This window comes from Nipponia nippon, unplaced genomic scaffold (genome assembly GCF_047370975.1).
Source record: "Nipponia nippon isolate SJK-2023a ecotype South Korea unplaced genomic scaffold, ASM4737097v1 scaffold_7, whole genome shotgun sequence".
NCBI lineage: Eukaryota > Metazoa > Chordata > Aves > Pelecaniformes > Threskiornithidae > Nipponia > Nipponia nippon.
This window is the reverse complement of record NW_028262391.1, coordinates 42,038,327-42,060,470: the sequence shown is the minus strand read 5'-3', so window position 1 is coordinate 42,060,470 and position 22,144 is coordinate 42,038,327. Positions and strand designations below refer to the sequence as shown.

At 41.5% G+C, this 22,144-nt stretch overlaps 2 protein-coding genes across 9 annotated transcripts in view; one reads left to right on the top strand and one right to left on the bottom strand.

The window, feature by feature from the left end:
- The window catches only part of ANKRD27 (ankyrin repeat domain 27), a 60,768-nt gene that overhangs the window by 5,926 nt on the left and 32,698 nt on the right, over window positions 1-22,144 (top strand). For 3 of the 8 annotated variants that reach the window (XM_087738623.1, XR_015700303.1, XM_009465759.2), the window contains 9 exons: window positions 16,375-16,505; window positions 17,664-17,774; window positions 18,845-19,001; window positions 20,532-20,686; window positions 21,005-21,064; window positions 21,162-21,215; window positions 21,305-21,370; window positions 21,448-21,524; window positions 21,896-22,017. In XM_087738623.1, the coding sequence (XP_087594749.1) occupies window positions 16,404-16,505; window positions 17,664-17,774; window positions 18,845-19,001; window positions 20,532-20,686; window positions 21,005-21,064; window positions 21,162-21,215; window positions 21,305-21,370; window positions 21,448-21,524; window positions 21,896-22,017 (904 nt within the window). In that variant the 5' untranslated portion in view covers window positions 16,375-16,403. Of the gene's footprint in view, window positions 1-5,607; window positions 5,790-6,260; window positions 6,280-7,817; window positions 7,887-16,374; window positions 16,506-17,663; window positions 17,775-18,844; window positions 19,002-20,531; window positions 20,687-21,004; window positions 21,065-21,161; window positions 21,216-21,304; window positions 21,371-21,447; window positions 21,525-21,895; window positions 22,018-22,144 lie in introns of those variants that run through there. The other 5 variants (XM_087738622.1, XM_087738624.1, XM_087738627.1 and 2 more) reach the window with 5 other exon arrangements.
- RGS9BP (regulator of G protein signaling 9 binding protein) lies at window positions 976-5,536 on the bottom strand. The gene has a single exon (XM_087738628.1). The coding sequence runs from the start codon at window positions 5,015-5,017 to the stop codon at window positions 4,304-4,306; it is 714 nt and encodes a 237-aa protein (XP_087594754.1). The 5' UTR covers window positions 5,018-5,536; the 3' UTR covers window positions 976-4,303.

Below are 22,144 nucleotides of genomic sequence, written 5' to 3'. Positions count from 1 at the left end.
TGAAGGGTAAATATGTTGACTAGGAGTTCCATTAGCACTTAAATATAAGGTATTTCTGGAAAATGTACATGAACAACACAAACGTAAGAGAAGGAAAAGAAAGCCCATAACCAATCTTTTCAGACTACAGAAAATAAGCACGTGCCTAATTTTTAACCTGAAAGCTAATGACATCAGTCGTTCAGTATGTTTTTAAATAATTGCATTCATGTTAAAAATACTTTTGGATTTACATGAAGAATTTTGAGACTAATTTTATTTCATATTCATAATGCTGAAGTTTGATGTAACATTGTTTGCTACATAAGGAGAATCACTTTAATTATGGTTCTGTGTTCATTTTGTTAGTAAACTAAGAAACAGTTTAGAGGGCTTTTATGCTGATAGACTGGAAGTCCTGGAATAAAATTACAAATTGCTGCATTTAACAGACTCAGTTCTGATAGTTTGATACCACTGTTGATGATTGTCGCTATCAATACCACAGGACCAAATTTCACGCTCCTTAGGTTGTATAAATCTTTTGCTAAAGTAAATGCAAGCATTGCTGGCTGAAAGGGGGCAGAATTTGGATCCTAACACAGTGAGGATCTAATACGTTAGTCTAGTCTAATATGTTCTCTAGTTTTCAGTTGCCCAAGCCAATGGTTCCGTACTTTACTCAACAACGCTGAACAAGCAGTGCTGAAGGCAATGTCATCCCTGTTATCCTAAATGTTATTGTAGCTGCTTCCTAAGGCAGAGATTCCTTGACTTTTCAGACTGCTGATTCCCTTGCAGTATAAATCACTATGTTCAACTTTGGGAGCTTGAGAAGGGTGCATTTATGTAAAGAAAACTGTAATGAGAGGGCTTAGCATGTTACTTTTATTCCTGTGATTGAAATAGGAACTTTTTGTTTAGAAGAGATTACTAACAAGCTGTATTAATATTCCAGTTTTTGTTTGCTTTTAATTACTGCTATAAGCCAACCAGTAAGTTAGAAGAATGTACTTTATTTTAAGTTAAATAAATAGTGACAGTAACAAGTTTGAATTATTCAAAGTGTAGAAAATACCACCCATGCACAGGCAAAACCAGTGTAATTCAAGTCAGGAATAAGATACAGTAAATGAAATGTGTGTATCCTGTGAATAAAGACAAAAGAACTGAAGTAGAACAACATTAAAATTAAGCAATGACCATCATCTTTTTCATCATCTGAAAACACAATAACATTCTCATTCAATGATCAGCATGAGAGTATTTGTATTTTCATCATGCTATTGAAATATAGAGTATTTTGAAGTTTGACTTCCCATTTTTCACTTAGAAAAATAGCATTTCCAGTCTCCTTCCAGTTGCATTCCAGTGGGGAAAAAAAATGAAGACTGCAAATCTACAATGTCTCTTTATTCCTTAATTTAAAAGAAGCATCGGTACTTTTGGGCAATGGTGGTTTCATCTTGTTTTGATTGTGTGCTGTTGTGCCTGAACTCTGTCACACTGAGTGCACACTTGTATCAAGTGTAGGAGATTAATGGCAGGAACATTATCCATTTAGATGGTGCCAATCCTCTGTTAGAATTCTACTTAATCTTTTCATTTCAGATAGCCTAAATATAAGATGATACAGATTTTTAGGAACAAAATAATGATGAATAAATCTGCAGCCAGCTTTGTCTTAAGATTTGAAAAGACATTATTTTTCCAAGGTCCAATCCTTTAAATACTAATTGTGTGCATATTCATAATGAAGCAAGACTTAGGTAATTACAGGCTACTTATATTAATTCTTTTGAGTCCTGTATCCAAAAATCCAAATTCAAAAAAATGCAACGGACTGAAAATTTACAATTTACCGACTCACTGAGTCTTGCTTTTGAAGATGAGATTACCTATTCTTAAAAATTCCTCTACACAACTAACCGTGGATAAACAGTATGCCCACTTCAGGATACCAAGATAATGAATGCTGTAGGTGTTACCATTCACTTTTCCACCAGAAACCAGACTTGCATTACTTGGGTTTTCAGAACATGTGGTTAAACGATCTGATTTCAAAAGGAACATGGACTTTTCAAGAAGCACAGAATAGAGTCCAACTTCTTATCCACCTTCCTGTGAACTAAGGAGAGTGCAAAGAGTGAAAATACCGACAAAGCCTTAGTGACTAGTGGTGGCAATCCAAATGTGTACATTCTCCTGCAGCTTTTGCTGTATTTTCCATAAATATATTTACTCAATATGATTGTGAAGGAGATCATCTCATTTAAGTCAACACACAGCAATTACACCTTGTCTAGACAGACTGAAACAGTAGCACCGATAAATACAGGCTTGACTTTGTTAGAATGCTGCTGGGGATCTCTACGAACCTAGATTAACTACATATAAAACACATCCTATGGAATGAGTGAAATACAATAGAACGGAATGTGGAGTTGTCTTATAAAACTGTGCATTCCCACAAGAACGGAGCTAGACTGGATCAATGTGCAGAACTCGTGTTATCCTTCAACGTAATGGTAGTCTATAGCCTTTAATTGAGGCCTCCACTTACTGTTTTTCCTCACCTATGTTATTTTTTTTCTCACCTACAAGTGACCAGATTCAAATTTGTCACACGCTTTTCCTCCCCAAATCCAGTTCTCTTAAATTTTAAAGAATAAACTGTTTGCTGCTGTTTTTCAAAGTATTTTTAGTTCTTAACTCAAAAATATTAGCTGTTTATGAGTGTTGTCAATGTAATTTTATTTAACAAGCATGAAGAGTATTGTCCAGTAACTTCACAAAACATGTCCGATCGTTACTTTTTGATAATGTGTCCATAATAATCAATGCACAAGAATAATAACTTACTAAAACCCCAATGTTACAGGGTCTTTATATTTGCCCGTGGAGTGCCTCATACACCTGTGGCACTATAAAGTACGTACCAAGCATTCTTGAACAGATAGTGTGTGCTCACAGCAACAGACAATATTTCCAGAGTTACATAATAAATACCATAATACATAGGTCCTTTTACAAAACACTGTATTATAGAGCTTCTCTGCAAAGGTAGTGTTTGTCCCCCCGATTTTACATTTCAATGTTGACAATTTCATAGGGAAGCACTGGAAAGTTTTATGCTGCTCTCGCATTTACCTCCCAAAATTACAGTGTATCGAACTGGACCAATCCTACAGGCTTCCTGTTTCCCAAATGATTAATCGGACGTGAATGAGAGATGAAACCCAGCCACATTTTTAGCTTTCTCTGGATTTCTCCAAAGAATTCAGGAGCTTGCAGAAATGTGACTGTAGATATACAGGCATCAGTCCCTGCCTGTCAACATGAGAGGGGATCTCTTTTTGGATTATTAGAAAGGTCTGCTTTAACTCCGCATCATTTTTGTTTGCCAAAATCTATTTCAAAAATTACTGCTTCTTCATTGCTCCTGTTTTCATAGTTAATTGTGAAGTGCAAACTGTTTGCTTCTACAGAAAGAAAAATTTGAACCAGTGGCAAGAATCAGCCTTTCTGCAGGGGAGGACAAAATCGTGGTACATGTGGATGAGAACCACGAGGCTTGCTAGTAGTTTTCTGAATGTGCAACTCTCCCTTTTTTTCCTCTCTGGATTTGGAAAGCCATTAGTCATTCGTGTATGCTCTGCCAACCCATGCAACTGGGTTCTGTACAATCCAGTCTAAATCAACAACCAGTATTTGGTATCAAACATTGCTTGTTCTGTTTTCTCCATCCTCCTCCACACCTCCCCCCTCCCCAACCATTTAACTAATCTGAAATAGAGGTTGCTTACATTCTTTAATTGGGGTTTGCATCCTTCCCCTTTTCCTCCACTGAAACAACATTTTGTGTATTTGATGAAAAAAAAAACCAACGTATTCTGCCTACTTTGTCGGACAAAACGCCTGTGTTAGCCTCCAAATTTGTATGACTCGCAAATACTGTAAACAGTGACCAGCAGCAAACACCAGAGCCTATTCAAGAACAAAAAATCCAGGCTTCTGAGAACAGTGATCTATTAATAGCAGACAAATCCCTGTTATAGCCAGGAGTGATAATACCCTGATACTTCACAGTTAACCGTTACAGGTCCAGCAGATGAAGACATCCTATTCTGCAGGCTGATTTGCATCTCTCTCCTTCAAAAAGCAAGAAGAAACAAATCGTGCATTTTAGGATATTGAGAGGCAAAAGTTTTGCTTTGTTTTTTCAAGTGCTAGGTTTAAATTCTCATCCAAGTGACCCGTTTTGAAATGAAAGGTGAGGCGTGACACACTCCAGGGACAGGCTGGAGAGGGAGCCTGCAGCGCCCTAAGAGAGTTTTACCACGCACACTGCCAGGACAATAGCGATAATGAGCACAGCGGAGAAAATAATCCCAGCTAGGACTTTGCTGATATCGCAGAAGGATTTATTTTCCTCCACAGAGATCATGCCAATAGAAGAAGCGCCCACGCTGATGGTGGATTTTAGTTCAGCACCTGGGTCTTGCTTAGCCTCTACTGTCCACTGGGGGACATTGACCTTCATTTCCATCTCGTACATCATCTCCCCTACCTGGTTGATTTCGTTCTCGAGGTCCTTCAAATCCACCACGTCTATATTGTGCTCAGCCTCGTATTTCATGTTCTGGACGCTCATCGCTCTGGCGGCCACGCCAGAGGTTCCCCCGCTCATGCCCGTCTGGATCAGGTGCTTTTTGGGGACGTTTAGCGGGAACTCGTGGCCCAGCTCCAGGGCTCGCCTCATGTCGATCTCCAGGATCTCTAGGCACGTGGAGAAAATCACCCATAGCCTCTCGAACTCGGCTTTATCTTCCTTACTCACGGTTTTGTCCTTCAGGACCGCGGTGAGCTTGTTCCTGTTGGCCACCGCTAGCTCCTGGGCTTTCTGCCGCGTTTTCTTGAGCTCCTCCCGCAGGTTCTGGGAGTCCGAGGTGCCGCCGATGGTCAGCACCATGTGCCGGTAGCAGGCGGTCACCTTGTTGAGGGCGTCCAGCAGCGCTTTGCACTCCTCCTTCATCATGATCCCGGCGGCGGCGCGGGGCTGCGTCCCCGCCGCTCCGCCCTGCAGCCGCGCCGCCCCGCTCACCCGGCGCCGGGACCGGGGAGCTGCCGGAGCCGGGCGCTGCCCGCACGCATGGCGGGTGGTCACGCAGGCGTTCGGCGCCCTTCACCCGCCTCGCGTCCCCGCCGCCTCCTCAGGCGGCGCCGGCGCCTCCGGGAGCCCGGGCGGGCTGCGGGGAGCCCCGGGGGGCGGGCGGCATCGCCCCCCGCCTGCTACTGCCACCCCGCAGCGGGAGCGGGGCGGCTCATTCCGCACCGCGCCGAACGGCGGCCGGGGCTTCCCACGATCGGGCGCCGCTTTTTGAAAAGTGCCGAACACCGAGGAGGGGAAAAAAAAAATCGGCGAAGGACAAAGCTGTCGCGAAGGGAGGCCGGGGAGCCGGCGGTCCCCGTCGGCCGGGGCCGGGGCCCCGCCGCCGCCACTCGCCCTGAACTCGTCCCAGCTGGGCGCCCGCGGCGTCACATGGCGCGGCGCGGGGAGCGCCCGCGGCCTCCCGGGCGCGGCCCGGCCCGGCCCTATAAGCCCTCGCAGGCTCCGCCTCCGCAGGCTCCGACCCCGCGGCGCCCGCCCGGCTCCTCGCTCGCTCCCCGCCGGCGCCCGGCCATTGGCTTCGCGCGGCGCCGCCGCCGCGCCGGGCCCGCCCTGGACCCCGGTAGGGCTTGGCTGAGGCGCGGAGCGGCGGGGGGGTGGGCCGCCAGCGGCCGGGGAGGAAGGGGCCGATGCTGTCGGTGTAAGTAGCGCTCCCGCCTGGGTGCCCCCGGGCCGCGCCCCGGACGGCTTCCCGCCGCGCCGAGGGGAGCGCGCGGCTGCGGGACCTGCTCGAGGGAGCCGCCCGGCCCGGCCCGGCCCGCGGGGCAGCCGCCGCCCTGCCGCCGGCGTGGTCCCGGCCGGGCCCTCCCGCCCCTCCGTGATGGGGGAGAGGGCAGGGCGCGCCCGCCCTCGCCTGCCGTGCGCCGGGAGCGGCTCGGCCGCGGCCTGGCCGCCGTGGGGTGGGCGGGGGCTCCGCCGGCCTGGGCCGCGGCCTGCTCCCGGGATGGGGCTGCGGCGCCGGCCCCGCGGGGGCCTGCGGCCGTGGCGGGGGCCGGGCCGTGCTTGGTCCCGTGCCCTTCGGGCGCCCGCCGCCGCCGGCCTGGTGGCACCCCCGGCCGCACGACCGGACGGCACTTGTCAGTGCCCGGGCTCTCGCTGGCACCTGCCTACCGTCCCGCTCCTTCACCACGGTAAAGCGGCAGAAATGTTTAATGTGCTGTTGAACTTCATGTAACCCCAGCTATATAGGTTATTTACGCCAGGTTGGTGCTGTCAGGCTCCAGCCAGACTTCACAGCGGTGCGGCGGGTGTCTCGATGCGTTGCAGGCACTGCAGGGCAGTGCTGGGGGAAAGAGCCCGTGGCGTCGTCACCTTTCGCACGGGGTGTTGAAGAAGGCCAATGGGAAGCGCGGGTGCGCGACCCAGAACGTCTGCAGTTAGCTCAAGTCGAGCAATTCCACATCAGAAGGTGCAGGGAACACACCAGTTCCTCGCTAGCAGAAACAAAGCTTCACAGACTACCTTTGTGAATGCGCTGAAGTACAATATAGGGATTAGCGATGGGCTCTAGGCTGCGTTTATAGATACATCTGAACCTTCTAGAAGAACAGAATTGATGACGTTGCGTGCTACGTAGTAAATTAAGCTATGTTGTCTCTAGCACGTAATGTGTCTTTGCTAAAGCGGACTTCTGGAGAACTCGCTTATCGTAACATGTGCTACTACACATGCCCCAACGTTTGTGGGTAACTGAGTGGTTTTCTGATACAGTAACTTGAAAAAGATGTGAAGGCATACTCCTGTGAGAAGGGGGAGCATGACCTTTCCCTTGTCATGGCACCCCTGTAGCGCAGTGTGTGCTGTGAGCAAGATAACTTGCTATGAGGAGCAGAGTCCAGGCAGACGGGCTTTCTGGTGCTGAGCCCAGCCTCAACAGTCTTGTCTAGACTATGTTCCTTCTTCTGGATCTTGGTAGCTTGGACTCCACTGACTGTTTTCTGTTGTTCTACCTTAATTTTGGCCCTAATTCTAAGCCAGATGTAGCTTCTGCTGCAGGTTGCCACCTGTGGAAAAAACTGCCTTTTACCTTGTGTAGATTGCCAAGTTACTACAGAGTAAACTGAGTAGCTCTCTACCAATTTGTGTGTTGGTAGCCTAGAAGCAGTGAATCAATAATGCCTGTTTCCTTGTAGGAAAAAAGAAACACAGGATGATTTTGACCTGATTATAAGTGAAGTCTTATAATTGCTTAATCATTGTCAGGTGGAAAAAGGATTAGCTCTGGGTTTGAATCTGGAGTCCTGTGTGACTTGAGTGTTAAGCTTATTGCGAACTAAATTATCCATATTTGTGCATGTGTATAGTAGCTGTGTTTGAAGTCTGCCGCATATTGCTGAAGTTACTGTACTGTTCATTGTGGCACATCAGAATCTTGAAACTGTGTCTCTGAAAGCAGCTGAAAAGGGGAGGGAGGGGGTATTGTTTTGGGAGCATGTGACTACTTAAACCTGAAGGTAGCAGCAGTTATAATCTGTATCAGATAATGCCTAAATACATCTTCAGGTGTGTCATGTGGGAAGAAAGTAGCTGTTATTAGATTAGTTCTAAATTAAGTTCAGCTGCATGCAATTATCCAATTCAGGTAGATTGTGGAAACTCTTAAAATTAAGTTGTAGTTTGTCAGACAGGTGTAATGTTCTGAAAATCCAAACCTTGATACTGCTTTCAAAGAAGATGCTGCCTAGCTGAAGTATTTTCCTGGGTAAACTATTAGGATGGAGTGTAAAAATCCTTACAAGTGAGTTAGGAAGCAGCATAATGGTAGGAGGAGAAATATATTTCCTGGTTCTGTGGAAAGGCTTTCTTGCAATAGATGTTAATGACCATATTCTTCCTATTCCAGTAACCTTAAAAATGTTCGCAAAGTATTCTGTGATGCTTCTTGAACATCACTGCTTGTTAAATGCTATATCCTTGTTTTAATAGACTTCTAAGTAGAATTTTAGGTAAATACAAGTCTGTTTTTTGTTTAAATGGTTGGTAAGCCTTGCCTGATGGGCTTACTTTTGGAGTGAGCTTATATACTGAATTTGGTCTGTAGAATGCTGTGGCCTGGTAAAGGTTGAAGCCGCTGTGAGATAAGGAGGGAGAATAAGGATGGGATACAGTGAAAATGTAACATGACATCAACCCCTCTCTCCCCCTGATAACACTACGCAACTTCCTTCAATAACTATTCTATGGTTTGCTTTCTGCTAAGCATTTTGCTGGTAAAGTGGCTTGAGGATTTGATCCATAGCAAGAATCTTAATTTATATCATGGAAGAATGTTAGACTGGTGTGTCTGTGTCATGGCATTTACTGTCAGGAAGCTCTTAATTATCTCAGGCTGGTGTATGGTGCATTATGTAGCATCAAAACACCAGTGGTTGTTAAAATAATTTATTTTGCTAGTTAGAAGAACCTATCTGCTGAAGTGTGTTCCAACTTTCCTTACCCTTGCTCTGCTCCCGAAAGGAGGGAACTAGTGTAATTCTACAACGTTTTTCATAACTAGATATTCTAGTAATGGTCTGATGTTTAAGTTTCTTGCAATGATGAGGTAAGACTTGGTGCTGGCCTGCAAGGACTTGGTTTTCCTATTGAGATGCACAGAGAATGGATTAAATTCCTGTCCAGTTGTCTGGTCTAAGGACAACCCAAACTAAGGTAAATGGGGTACAGGGTTGCTGGCTTCAGTTCCCTTGTATTTGTGGGTGGCCTGTGCTGGGTCTGACCCTGTGTACTTGGTTTCTTTGCAGACTTGCTGCTGGTTGTGGAGTTGATAATTGATATCAACCTTATGTGGTCTGCTGTGAACGGTGGTGGTCTGTAACTCTGTGGTCAAGAAATGGTGTTAGCTTCTGTGGCCCACGTCTCAGCAGTACAGTGTTCTGTGCAGTACACTGCACCCTCAATGTACAGGCTGGGGAATTATACCACTGTCTTGCCTCTACCTAAAGGGATCAACATAATTGGCTTAAATAAAACAGTGTTTATCCTTGTATTTCAACTCTATTTTTTGTTTCCCTCTCCAAAAAAGTGCATGTGCTGACACCTCTGCAAGCCTGAGGAGGTGGCCCTAAATACACCTCACTAATATTTGGAGGAAGCATCCTTGTTTGAGAAGCTGTTTTGGGAACTTTGTACTTTCTGTTAATGTTTTTCCTCTAAACATGTTCCATGTAATTGTTTGTGGTTCACTGATCACTCTCTGCACTCTGTTCCAGGGCTTGCTTGTGAGTAGCTCAGGGCTCCCCATCTGAGAATTTAATGCAGCTTTAATAGTGGTAAGCCAAAGAATGAAAATTCTTTGCATCTACTCTGGTGGATTTCTAAACCTGCAAGAATTGAGAATTGGGAATCTAATCCCTGTTCTGCTATGAAGGGGAGAATGCAGCTTGTTGCTAATACTTGGCTAATGACAAGTAAGATTATCTCAAAAATCAGTGGAAGTGACTGGGTAAAAGTGGAAAGCCTGCCTGTTGAAGGATGAGCCACTCGTATTAAAATGTACTTTCTCTGGAGGAAAGAAATAGTGACTGTGGAGAGTCAAGCCAGTATGTTCTTTGGCCTCAAGTCTGAGACAAGTAAGAATGTGTCCACATCAAACTATGGTGCAAAAACACTGTTAAAATGCAAAGGGTGAACCTTCTTACTGCTTTTTAAGAACGAGCTCAGTTTTAGAGCTTATGAGGCGGAGCTCACAATGAAAAGCTGCATGAGGAGCTGACAGAAACGGATCTGCACAGTGCTCCCCTGTTGCTGGCAGGTGCTGTAGGGTCTCTGGGGGAGGCCTGTCTGGGAAGGATGGGAGCAGGGGTAGGAGAGCCAGAGTTTTTAGGCCTAAAAAGGGCTTGGGGGGTGTTGAGCAGAGACAAAACAAAAATCATGAGATCCTGTGCCAGCTCTTAACCCTGCACTGAAAGAAATATGTGTTTGAAGGGGAGATGCTGAGAGAAATGAGCATCTTCCTGGAATGCTGCTGACCCTTCCTTTCCAGACCCTGTTCCATTGCTATCAGACTGATATTCTGCGATCATAAAACTTGGTTTTCCCCTGGTTGATAGGAAGCCTTGAGCTGACTGATGCAAATTCACCACTATAATCTGATACTTCAGAGGTGTTATTCTGACATTCACTTTCACAAAATCAGTACAAGCTGCAGCTGAATCTAAAAGGGGTAGGAATAAATTGTTTCCTCCTTCGCTCCCTTGTGGTGAGCAAGGTGCACTGGAACATCTCTCTCAGCTGTTTTTCATAAGATGCTCAGTGTTCACCCCTTAGGAGAGGGAGCAAGGTTTCTTTTGTGCTCAGAACCAGAGAAAGGATCTTTTTATTTTTAAGTGAATGCTGATTTGAGGGCTCAAGTCCAGATTGTAACCTTTTCCTGGAAGTGGAGTAAATATGAGGAGTAATAGTGCAGGTAAAACAGTGGCTGAAGTGGTACCTAGATTTTTATTTGGACTGACACTAGTTAAATTCCACTGTTAAATTCCTGTTTGCTTGCAGAGTGCTTTAAGATATGCTTAGCTTCAACTGTTCTTGCTAACAAGTGGTGGTCTTAAAGAGCATCTTTCCTTTTTTTTTTTTTTACAGAAAAAAAAATTTAAGGCATTTAGAACTGTGGAACAATTGCTTCCTCTTTTTTTTTGCAGAGCTCTACAGTTTGCTAGTGTGCTAAATATGTAGACAAACTTTATCAGAAATGTCTGTCTGCTACTCTGAGCTAAACATCTTTTGAGTAATAAGTTGCTGCTTGTTCTGATTTTTCTCATTATTTTGAGCCTTTCAGCAAGTGGTATTCTAGTTACTGGTTTACTACGCCTTTGTTGTAGAGTCTGCAAGCTGAGATGAAATCGATGTCACCACGTGAAACTAAGGAGGAGTGAAACTTCACAGTATTGCTATGCAAGTAAAATTCAGTGAATTCATGCTTCTTGAATGTGACAATGCTAATGGATCTGGTGTTAAAGATTTTGGAGAACATGGCATTCTGCTTCTTTGTAGCTGGACTTTTGTGGAGAGGACACTGATGTACTTGATATTAGCATCCCTTTGTAATATCCTAACTTGCTCTTCTGGAGAGATTTCAGGTTATTGAACTAGGCTAATAATTTTTACTGACTTTGGTAGCTGTTTTACTGTCTTTGCTCTGCCAAAGTATTATTAAAATGCCTTAGTGAAAACACAAAATCTTATACTGTTCAACATCGAATATGAGGTGTTTGTATACGGAATCCCTAATTCTGTTATGAAAGGCATTTTCTCTGTGCTGTGTTTTGTTAAGTCTTTAATAGTGGTATAGCAGGACATTCAGAAGATGATGTGCCTAAGAATTGAGTAAGAAGTGTAAAACTTGAATGTGGACATGCTGTAACTACCAAGTAACAATGCAAAGACAATGACATCTTCTACTTTAATGGCTGTTTTTCTAAATTTCAAAATGCTTCTTAAAAGGAACTGAAACCTAATAGGTCTGTAAAAGGTACCTCATTTGACCATCTCTAAAGGAAAACACCATCAATGACAAAATAAACTGTCATAGTTAAATCCTACTTATTTTAAGTACCAAAAGTCATAAGACTTTTTTCCAGTATTTTGGAGAAAACAGTGATGTGCTTAGATTCCATGGGATATTTTTCACTTTAGCTATCCCTTGTATCATTAGTTGTATCATTAGAATTATCACTCTGCTCTTAACCTTAAAACAGCCAAATCCTTTCTAGATTATGGTTATGGGTTTTTTAAAACAGTAACATAACACTTATTAGATTCTCTGATCAGCTAGCTTCTGTTCTTCCAGCAATTTGAGCTATTTATGTGTGTACAGGCATGAAGCCACACACTTAAGTGATTCCATTTAAACCTTTTATATAACATTAGTACTTGTGTATTGCTTTACAGCTCAGCATGATAGAATTTAATAAACTTCACAGTGAATATGGCTTATGACAATTTTTAGTGGGCTTTCTGTTAAGCATTAAACAGTTCTGGTAATGTATATAAGGCTTTGTACATTTCCTGCTTTTGTAATGTTAGTAAATCTAAAGCTGTCCAAGATGCAACTAGAAAAATAAGTCTGTATGCCCCCTGGCACTGCCCCCCCAAGTTAAATTAGGTTGAAGTTGGATGTTGTGTTCTGCCAACAAACTCTCAATGGAGTATTCTAATGCATTCCTAGAATTACAGCAATGCATTAGCCAGTATTTTCAGATGCATTTAACTTTTGGGGTGGAAAGAAATTGACTTAATCTCAAAAATGTCTGAGCCAAAATTTGGGGAAGCTTTAATGTACTCTTTTGATTCTGTAGACTTAATCTATTTAAGTTTAGTATAAAGTCCCTTGTTTTTCTGTAATTACTTAAATTGTAGATGGTTTATACATCCACGCTTCTGTCTCTCTGAAGAATGCTGTGGATAGGTGAAGGAGGTCCAAGTGAATATAGTAACTTACCTGTTTCAGTTAAGTATTCCACCCTTTTCTTTTTCATACCCACATTTTAATCGGATGTGATAGCTATCCACTGCTGTAGCACTAAGGGTAAGGGAGAGAGAAGAGGGAAGGAAATTCAGAATTGTGATTCTCAAAACAGTACTAATTTGGCTTGTGGTGATTTCCTGCTGTGTAGGAGCATGCATGTGGTGAGCAGTTCAGAGTTTGCAGTCTGCTTCTGCTCAAAGTGGGGGACAAATACCCATACGAGCTACAAGTTATAGCTTCCTTATTGGGCTACAGCATGTTGATGGCATCTTATTGCACTGAAGTAGCTAAAGTGCCAGAATTCAATGTTTGAATGCAGTTTCTTTCCACTTCTTGCTGGAGCTCGCAAGTGCAATTCAACGCTGTCAGTAGTTCTATAGTAAAAGAATCTACGTGGCTGCTGCTAAGTGTTTTAAAACTAGTTATTTGTGGTGTGTAACTCATGAACCAGGAACTGAAGATTATAATTTCAAGCTCTTCCTGTGATGATCTGTCAACTGAAATAATTCTTAAAGTACTCTAGTTGCTTGTGTTTTTTTCAGGTGCAGGCAGTGATTTAAGAGCTACATCAGTCATGTAGACAGTAAGCTCCATAAGCTCAGGTTTTCTGTGGGAGCTGCTCTCCTCCCATAAATCTCTTCCACCTGTTTTGCCAGGGAATGAAATGTTGGTTTTGGTTTTAATTCCTTTCTAGACCAAGCTTATCAGTTTTTTGATGGTGAGATACAGGTTTCTGGATGAGGAAGATTTGTGGAATGTGTTCTCTGCCCCTTCCTATTACAGGAAGAACTCTTTGGACTTAAAGATTTGCTAAGCTGAAAAAGTGGCAATATAGCTATAGCAATTGGAAACACTTGTGCACTGCAGTTTTGTCTCTGCAGTCTCATGCTTGGTTGCCTTCTTGTGTCAATGTGCTCTTTTCCCTGACACAGCACATGGCATGCTAATATCTTCTCCATCACTGTCCTGGGGAGGGTCATGGCAGTCTTATCTACTGCTTGACCAGACGCTGAGCATGAATTCACCAAATAAAAAGGCAGATGAAGATGCCTCAGTGGGCCAACTACATTAATAAAAGCTTGATTTGGAAAGTGCCTTCAGAAACAATGTAATCTAGCTTCCTAGCCTCACAATGTCCATTATCACCTCTGGTGCAGGTTTGTCTAACAGGTTCTTAAAGATTTACAACACAAGAGACTTGATAGCTTTGCCAAACAATCTAAAATGTGTTTATCTTCCCTTTTGAAAGGTGTTCCTGATCTGTAATCTGTTTTCTTCAGCTAAGGCTTATTTCTTCTACAGATGTGGAAAAGATGCCCTTCACTGAGAGCTTGATCCATCTGGGGAAAAAAACCTCTTACCTGTTTCATGCAGTCTCTTCAGCATAAACAACAACACTGCATTTCATGTTTTGGATCCTGCTTTCAGGGCTTTCTTGCCTTTCCACTTCAGATTCTATGACAGTTCATCTCCTCTGAAGTGCAGCACCCAAAAAAGGATGTAGGACTCCAAAATAAGTGTTGCTGTGGCAGACTATTTTGCAGGCTGCGCATGTGTGTACATACAACCCTGTTTGGTGCTTGACCTATTCTATATAATAAATTGTCACTGATTCACGTTTGAGCTGTGAGCTGCAGTAATTTAAGATCTTACTGGGAATTGTGGCCTAGCCAGCTGTTCAGCTGTCAGGGGTTTTTTTTTGTAGCTAACTAGTCCTGCTTATTAAGCTCTGTCTTAGCCTTGATATTGTATGGATCAGTGATGAGATACCTGCGTTCCTGCAGCAGACCTGCCACTGGGCTTGCGTTGCCTTTTCTTCTTCCCCCACCACTGGCTGAGGAAGCCTGCAGCTTCAACTGGGATTGCAGCTGCCTGCCAGGAAGTGTTTATGGCAATCATCAGCTGTGGAATTACTGGTCATCATCCTGTTTACCAAGGCACTGTGGTAGGACAGATCTTGTGCAAAGCTGTACTTCTAGGTTTGAAGTCTTGTAATTACTGAACTGGGCCAGCCTTTTGAAGGTGTCAATGAGCAAACATTTTCTTCCCCTTTGTGTAAGCAAACTTCAGATCTGTGCTTCAAACAACAATGTTTTGGAACCACTGAATTAGTTTTCTTTCATAGAAGCTGTTAGTTTTATTGTATGTTTTGAAAGCAGATGAATCATTTTATCTGGAACTTCACAGGAATACTCTGCTTGAGGCAGTTATCTGCGCCACTGCCAGACTTCAGTGGTTCAGGCTGAGGTTGTCCAAGCTGTAAGTAACTAGCGATAACTACAGTGGAAATGGCTTGCAGCTTTAGCTGATCATGTTTGTGTTTAGCTCTCTAAGGGAGCCCTCCTTGTGCCTAGTTATAAGGAGGGACCAGAATGTAGATCAGTTAACAGACTATAGATCAGTTAACAGCATAGCTGAAGGGCTATCTAAAAATCTGTGGGAGTTGGGTGTATGTTTTTCCACTCTATTAAACTGCCATACAATGGTTTCATGTCTCTTCCATGATCTACAGAGAAAGGCCTTTTTAGTACTAGTACAGCATTAGGTAGTAAGATACTACAAGTGCTACAGAAAAAGCATAAGAAGCTCACACTGAGCAAATAATGTGCTAGGTATAATTCTACATTTAAGAAAACAGGGGAATACGGATTGTGTAATGGTGGCTTGCTCAAATTAAAGTTCTGCTGCTGCTCTTACCCTCTCCTAGGACATATAGCTGAAATTGCGTGAGGAAATCGTGCAACTTCTTTTGATGCCTAAGGGAAGCTGGATGAGGGGAAAAGACACAGAACGGAGTAGTTAATTAAGCACTTGTAAGCCTGTTAATTGTTCTGAATAAAATAATTCTGAGGTTATTCCAGAAGGGACCTGTTAGGGTTTTTCCTGCCCTTGTGTCTAGGATGTGTCATAGTTTTTTATAGAGAATTAGAATCGAGGAAGCAGGCAGCTGAGGGTCTAGTGCCTCTAGAGATCATCTTTTCCCTGTGACACGCCTTGTGATAGCTTTTCCAGTGCCTACAGGCTGGGTTTTCTGTCTCCAGTCACTTTTTTGCTCACCGTTTTGCCAAATGTTATGCATCAGCCTGACCTCAGATCACTGAGTCTTTTTCCATGGGAGAAGAGATGACCACAAATGATGCATTTCACAGTGACTTTAATTATGATGTGGATATTCATATCTCCCTTGATGTACCTCTTTCCTATAACTTTCCCTGGAAAGTTGAGGATTGCCTTACACAAGGGTTCCTGTTACGCTATCTGTCTCGTTGATGTGTGTCAGTCAGTAATCCTTACACAGGTGAGTCTTAAGACTTACATGAGCATACTGCAAAAGCGTCAATGTCCTGTGATGCAGTAGAATCTACTGTAAAGAAGCTGTTAATTCCGGTCTCTTGGCTTGTTTTAGACCTTAGCAGTGCAAGTTAGCTTGTATAGGAAAGTGGTAATAATGTAGATCTTAACTTCTCATCTCCTAAATTTTCTCCAAATATATCAGTGTTGTTAGACTCTGACACCTGGAAGGCCTAAGCAGACATTATGAGGATGACTATGTAATTGGAAATGGATATTCATGGCAAATAATCTGAGTGATTATAGTTACCTTCTTATTAGTTAAGCATGCCATTGGCTGCTTACATCAAGACCTGAAACTGCTTTTTCCTTTTAGACAAGAGGAATCAAACTGTCCCCGAGGTATTCCCAAATATTATGCTTTAACAGATACCATGTATGATACATTAACCATTCTCCATACGTATTTTAGAAAATCTCCTTGGAATATCTGAAGTCCATATGGCTATGTATGATGAAGATATCTTGAAAAATCCCTTTTATTTGGCCATTCAGAAGCGGCGTCCTGACCTATGCAGCAAAGTTGCAGAGCTCCATGGTATTGTAAGTATAAATAAATACATTATAAAGCCGCTTATTAAATAGTAGCTATATGTATTTACATCATATGCCTGTTATGACACATGTAAAGATTAGTGCAAGCCCACAAAACTTTGAAGTGAGCCAGAGCAACTTTTAGTTTAAGTTGCTTGTTATTTACTAATACAGGCCTCTTGATATATTGCATGGTAGTAAAAGGTCAAAGTTGGCGTTGTTTCTAAACTTTACAGGAAGCTTATTTTCTTTGCTGTGGACTAAAGTTACATATTCTCCCAGTTGTAAGTTAAAATTGGATTGACCTTTTGAAATCCCTGGTGGATGGACAACCACTTGTTTCTGACAGCATTTTACATAGCAAAATAAAACCATTAAACTGAGCTGGAATAAAAACTCCAGTCCTTAAGGATTCTAATCTGGGTATTCTGCAAGTAGTTTTCATCCAAAATTAAGTATGTGGCGACTCTGTGAAACTCGAGTTATTGTTACCTGCTTATAAAATTAAGCCTTAAATTGGACAGTGTTCTTTCAATCGTGTATTACTTAAGATGGTGATGTAATCAGTTCACCCGTTCAGTCTGTATTCTAACACCATTTCTGAAAGCTGAGTACTGAAAGAACCACTTCTGCTTATTTCTTCCTTGACAACAAGATATATTTCTTTTCATGATGTATACAGTGTTTGTTGTATTCATAATGTGTTGCTTTCTAATTAAGAATTTGCCTTAAATTGCCAACCTGTTGGTGTGCAGTAAACCCAAGATATTTCTTATATTAGATTTTTTTCTTCTTTCTGATGGATTTTCACTTTAGTTTGAAAATATTCTTCACTTCTACTAGCTGCCTAATTAAGTCATTCAGGTGACTGTGCTAAGTAACTTTAAGATTAATCTCCTTCTCTTAGTATTCTTTGCTTCGGCTACATCTGTCATCCTTTTTCAGGTAAGTCACTAAGTGAAACTTCTAGGTTAATCACTGGACTGTGTGTCTATCAATGACCTTTCCTTTTTATTTATTTAAACAAAAGCACCTATAGTTGTTATACATTTGCTAGTAAATGTCTGTAACCCAGATTCAATTGCTTGCCTCTGAAGGGCAAAAGCTATTGGTGTTTAGCTGGTGATACATGGCATTTCTCTCTAAAGCATGATATAACTTCTTTAGGTGTTGGTCCCGTGCAAAGGAAGCCTTTCAAGCAACACTCTTTCTACCTGCCAGTTTGAATCTTATGTTCTGAAGCCACTAGAAGAAAACTTTCAGACCTTAAATGGAAAGGTATTTCTGTTTTCATATCTGAATGTAGCTTGGGGACACTCCAATAAATGATTCACTGCAGTTGATGACTGATTGTGTGAACTAATGGTTACAGGAGAGGTAGCTAGGAGTTAGAGCTAACTGGCAATAGTGTGTTGGCCATCGAACCCAAAGTTCCCAGGGACATACTGCTTTCTAGCAAAAACTGTATTTTGGCATGTACACAAGAACAGTTGTTGTGTTCAGATGGTAACACTGCCTCTGATTTCAGCTTACTACTTTGGTAAAGCAGCTTTTGCCAATTTATCTGTGTCTTGTGGCTGTTAGGAATTCTGTTGTGTGGCAGAAGGGCCTTTATCACTTAGTTAAGAACTCTCTCTCTAGCTTTCTGGCAAATAGTAGCCTGCCTATATTGTATGCAAATGCAAGTTCACCAAGGCTTGAGACAAAATTATGGTGGTATAGAGTTGTATCTGAGGCCTGATGTATTAATTCAGTTCAGTAAGTAGAGCAGAATCTGACTAATGTAGCAGCATGCCATGGTAACCAGTACTAACACTGCATAGGATCACATTTTTTTTTTCACTTGTAGCTTTGCAGTATAGTCTGAGATCTTGCATGTACTTGCAGGCTGTCATCTAGATCTTCCTACTGGAGTTGCTTGAGAAGATAAAGCTGAGCATGAGAAATGTAGATAAGATGTGTGGTGTTTTTCTGAAGCTGGACTTAGGCCCCAATTCTAAGTTGTTTTTCAATTTCCCTTCTACTACAAGTGCTCTAAAATCTGCAAATAGTCACTTAGACCTTGGACATTGTCTGAAACCTCCTTTAGTAGTAGACTTGTAAGGAAAGTAGGTATAAGCAAGGTTTAGCTAGCCATTGTAGACTGAAGGAGTCTTTGTTTCAGTGTCTACACAGCATGAGAATATGAAATCTCTTCAATCTGGGGCTTTCTTGTCTTGCAAGACTCTCTTCTTTTCCTGGAAATGTAACTATGCAATGGAGAAACCAAAAAGTAATTTTCTTCTGATGGAGTTTTACACTTGATCTGTGTGTTTTTTTGTTTTTTGTTTTTTTTTTGTTTGTTTCAGGAGATCTTCATACAAGGAAACCTCATCATTTTAGGAACTGGTTTTAATTATCATCTCTCAGTACCTGTTCTTTTTGAGGAAACATTTTACAATGAAAAAGAAGAAAGCTTTAGTATATTGTGCATAGCTCATCCATTGGAAAAAACAGAAAGCTCAAGTATGTATTGAAGTGTTAACTTGGTGGTCTCATTTGCACAGTGAGCAAGTTAGTATGTTTGATATGCTTAATACATTTCCTTCATTCTGAAAAGCGTTGGCTTGGTTGAAAGCTCTTAGCATTTATTAGCCTGCTGGGGTGGATGTTGGTATGCTGCTGGAGAGAAATATTAAGTTGCTGCCAGGCAAACCTAATTCTGTAAGGGTCTATGCCCCAGTCTCAGCACTAAAAATCATCTGCGGAATACTTGATCCAGCATGATTTTTTTAGCAATGCTTAGTTTAGTGCTGAATGCTTAAAAAAGGGATTTAGTCTTAAATATGACACCTGTCTTGAGATGCAAGGTGGATGCACAAAAAAATGGAGAGGTAAATTCTTTCATGACCACTTCATCAGTAGCTAGAGGTTGTACGGCATAGTTACGTAGCAGCTCTTCTGGTGGTGGTCTGTCTCATTAAATTGAATGTGTTAATTTTTGTCCTAGTACTGAAAGTGCCCTTGATAAGGCTGGAACACTATTTCCAAGGCTACTATTAAAGCTGTGAATGTAATGGGATTTCCTTATGAATTTTTATAACAATCTGTGTTTAATAATTAAAAGGAACAGAAGCTTCTTAAAACATATGCTTTTTCTGAAATAAAAACATCTAGTCGTCTTAAATACATAAGAATATCTATTTGAAACAAATGATGATGAAGTGAAGTAATACCAGGGTAGTGTGAAACTAGTACTGTGAGGGAAGTATGAAAGTTGTTCTGAAAAAAAAAAAAATAGCTGGCATACATATAGGCTTAAATTCTGTAAATATTAATCTAAATACAAAAAATTATTCTTGTGCGTTCCTTTTTTGGCCATTACTTATTGTAGTTGTATAGCAGTCTTTCAGAAATGAGGTAATTTGTAATTTCAAAAGCAATTTGAAATGGATGAGATCTAAGCCTGTTATTAGTTGGCTGCCTTTGATTGCAAATGAAAGACTTGCCTAGAAAAAAATTTTTGGAAAAGCAATATGAATTTTAAGTGAGGGATCCAATTGTCTTATTCAGAAGGAAGGTGGATTTGGTTTAATGTTTACATGAAGTGACTTTGCTCTCCCATTCAAAGAAAGTGTGCCTAAATAAAGAATAGGTTATGTAAAAACCCAAGATGGAATTTTTACAGCGCTCTTAGAGCACACTGACTTCCTGCATGGACATTCAGTCAATACTGTAATGTGCTTTTCTACTTTCAAGCTTGACTTGCACCCAGATTATAAGTTGTGTATGTGGCAATAGACTCCCCCAGGGTAAAAAAGTGTGTGAAATCAGTTTTCGTTATTCCAAATAAATACTTGACATAAAAAGCAAGAGAGCCTACTCTAAATGTGATGTATAAAATTCTTTCAAGTAAACGCAATACTTTCAGTTAAAGGTATAGTAAGCTGAATTAATGTTTCATTGCACACAAGTTGACTGTGTATGTAGGGACAGAAAGTACTTCGCCATGCATACATATTAAACCTATGTGTTAATTCTTGGCTTTCATTTTAGGTGAATCTACAGCTTCGTCAAACTCTTATTGTCTTAAAAATATTGAAGATGTTAGAGAATTCTTGGGAAGGCACTGTGAGAGATTTGATAAATACATAGGATCTTTCTATAGAACATTTAAAGAACATGAAAGGAAAAGCCTCCGCCACTACATAGTCAGTATCTTGCTTCTTGATGTTTAATTTACTAAATATAATTCACTTCACTGCTTTGGATATCTTTGTCTTAGTGAGCTTTTCTATGTCAGAGTAGTCTAGAGTTGAGAAGGTGGGAAGGGAGAAAGTAGAATTCTTAATTATGAATTACCACATCTTAACTATTAGGTAAAAGCAATTTTTCTATCTAAAAATTTTACCATAGTACCCACTTCTAAGGCAGGGAAGACTTCCTTTCTTTGCTTATTTATGCTTTGTTGCTTCAAGTCATATAACCTGAATCTGAATGCTTTTTTTTTTTCTCTTCTCCTCTGCCAGGATTCTGTCAATGCACTTTATACCAAATGTCTCCAGCATCTTTTGAGAGATTCGCACTTGGTAAACACTTACTCCACTAAATACATAGTCCATATTGTTACTTAAGCAATAAATCATCTAACTTTCACTGACTGTTTGTATGGCTTTCCTTTTCTAGAAGATGCTTGCAAAGCAAGAAGAGCAGATGAATCTGATTAAACAAGCAGTTGAAGTAAGCATCTGAAATGAAGGAAAGTAATTAGCAAGCTATTTTTAACTCTCCCTTTCATGCCTAAAGTACTGTGTTTTTTTTTTCTACAGATGTATATCCACCATGCTATTTATGATCTAGTCTTTAAATATGTGGGGACTATTGAGGCAAGTGAGGTAAGTTTGTTTGATTGCTGAAGATTAGTTACACTAATCAATGCATTTTAAAAAACTGTTGCCTTTCTATTGGTTAGGATGCTGCTTTTAACAAAATCACGAGGAGCCTTCAAGACCTGCAGCAGAAAGACATTGGAGTGAAGCCTGAGTTCAGGTGAGAGAGATGATTGTGGACTCTTTGAGGAGTCACTGAGATCCTCTCTTAAAGAGGTCTCAGGCCAGCCAAAAAGTGTCTTCCTTCAGACAACAGCAAGTTTTCTTATACTTCATTCCTTGGAGGTGGAAAAGTAAAGCTTTGCAAGTGTAATTTTAGGGCAGTCTTTGCATTGATAGTTATCTCCTTTGTTATGTTCTTAGGCTTCACTCTCCATGTGCAGAGTACAGAAATGCAAGTGTACTTGGAGTAGAGGTGGAAATATTTTAATACCATTCTTCATTTCAGCTCTGAATAAGTTAAAACTTAGGTTTTGGACATGCTGCACAGGAACTCTGTATGCTAACCGTTTCTTTCAAATTATTTTGTAGTTTTAATATACCACGTGCAAAGCGAGAACTGGGTCAGTTGAACAAATGCACTTCTCCTCAACAGAAGCTACTTTGTCTACGAAAAGTGGTACAAATTATTATGCAATCTCCTAGCCAAAGAGGTCAGTAATTAGTGAATTAATAACTTATTTTTAAACTTTTTTCTTAACCAGTACACACAAAGCACTTTGATATATAAACAGCTGTTTGAATAGCACTTGTGGATTAAACACAATTAGACTGGGGTCT

Bases quoted from the DNA above. Each gene is read 5' to 3' on its own strand.
- RGS9BP (XM_087738628.1), bottom strand. From the start codon at position 5,017: ATGATGAAGGAGGAGTGCAAAGCGCTGCTGGACGCCCTCAACAAGGTG.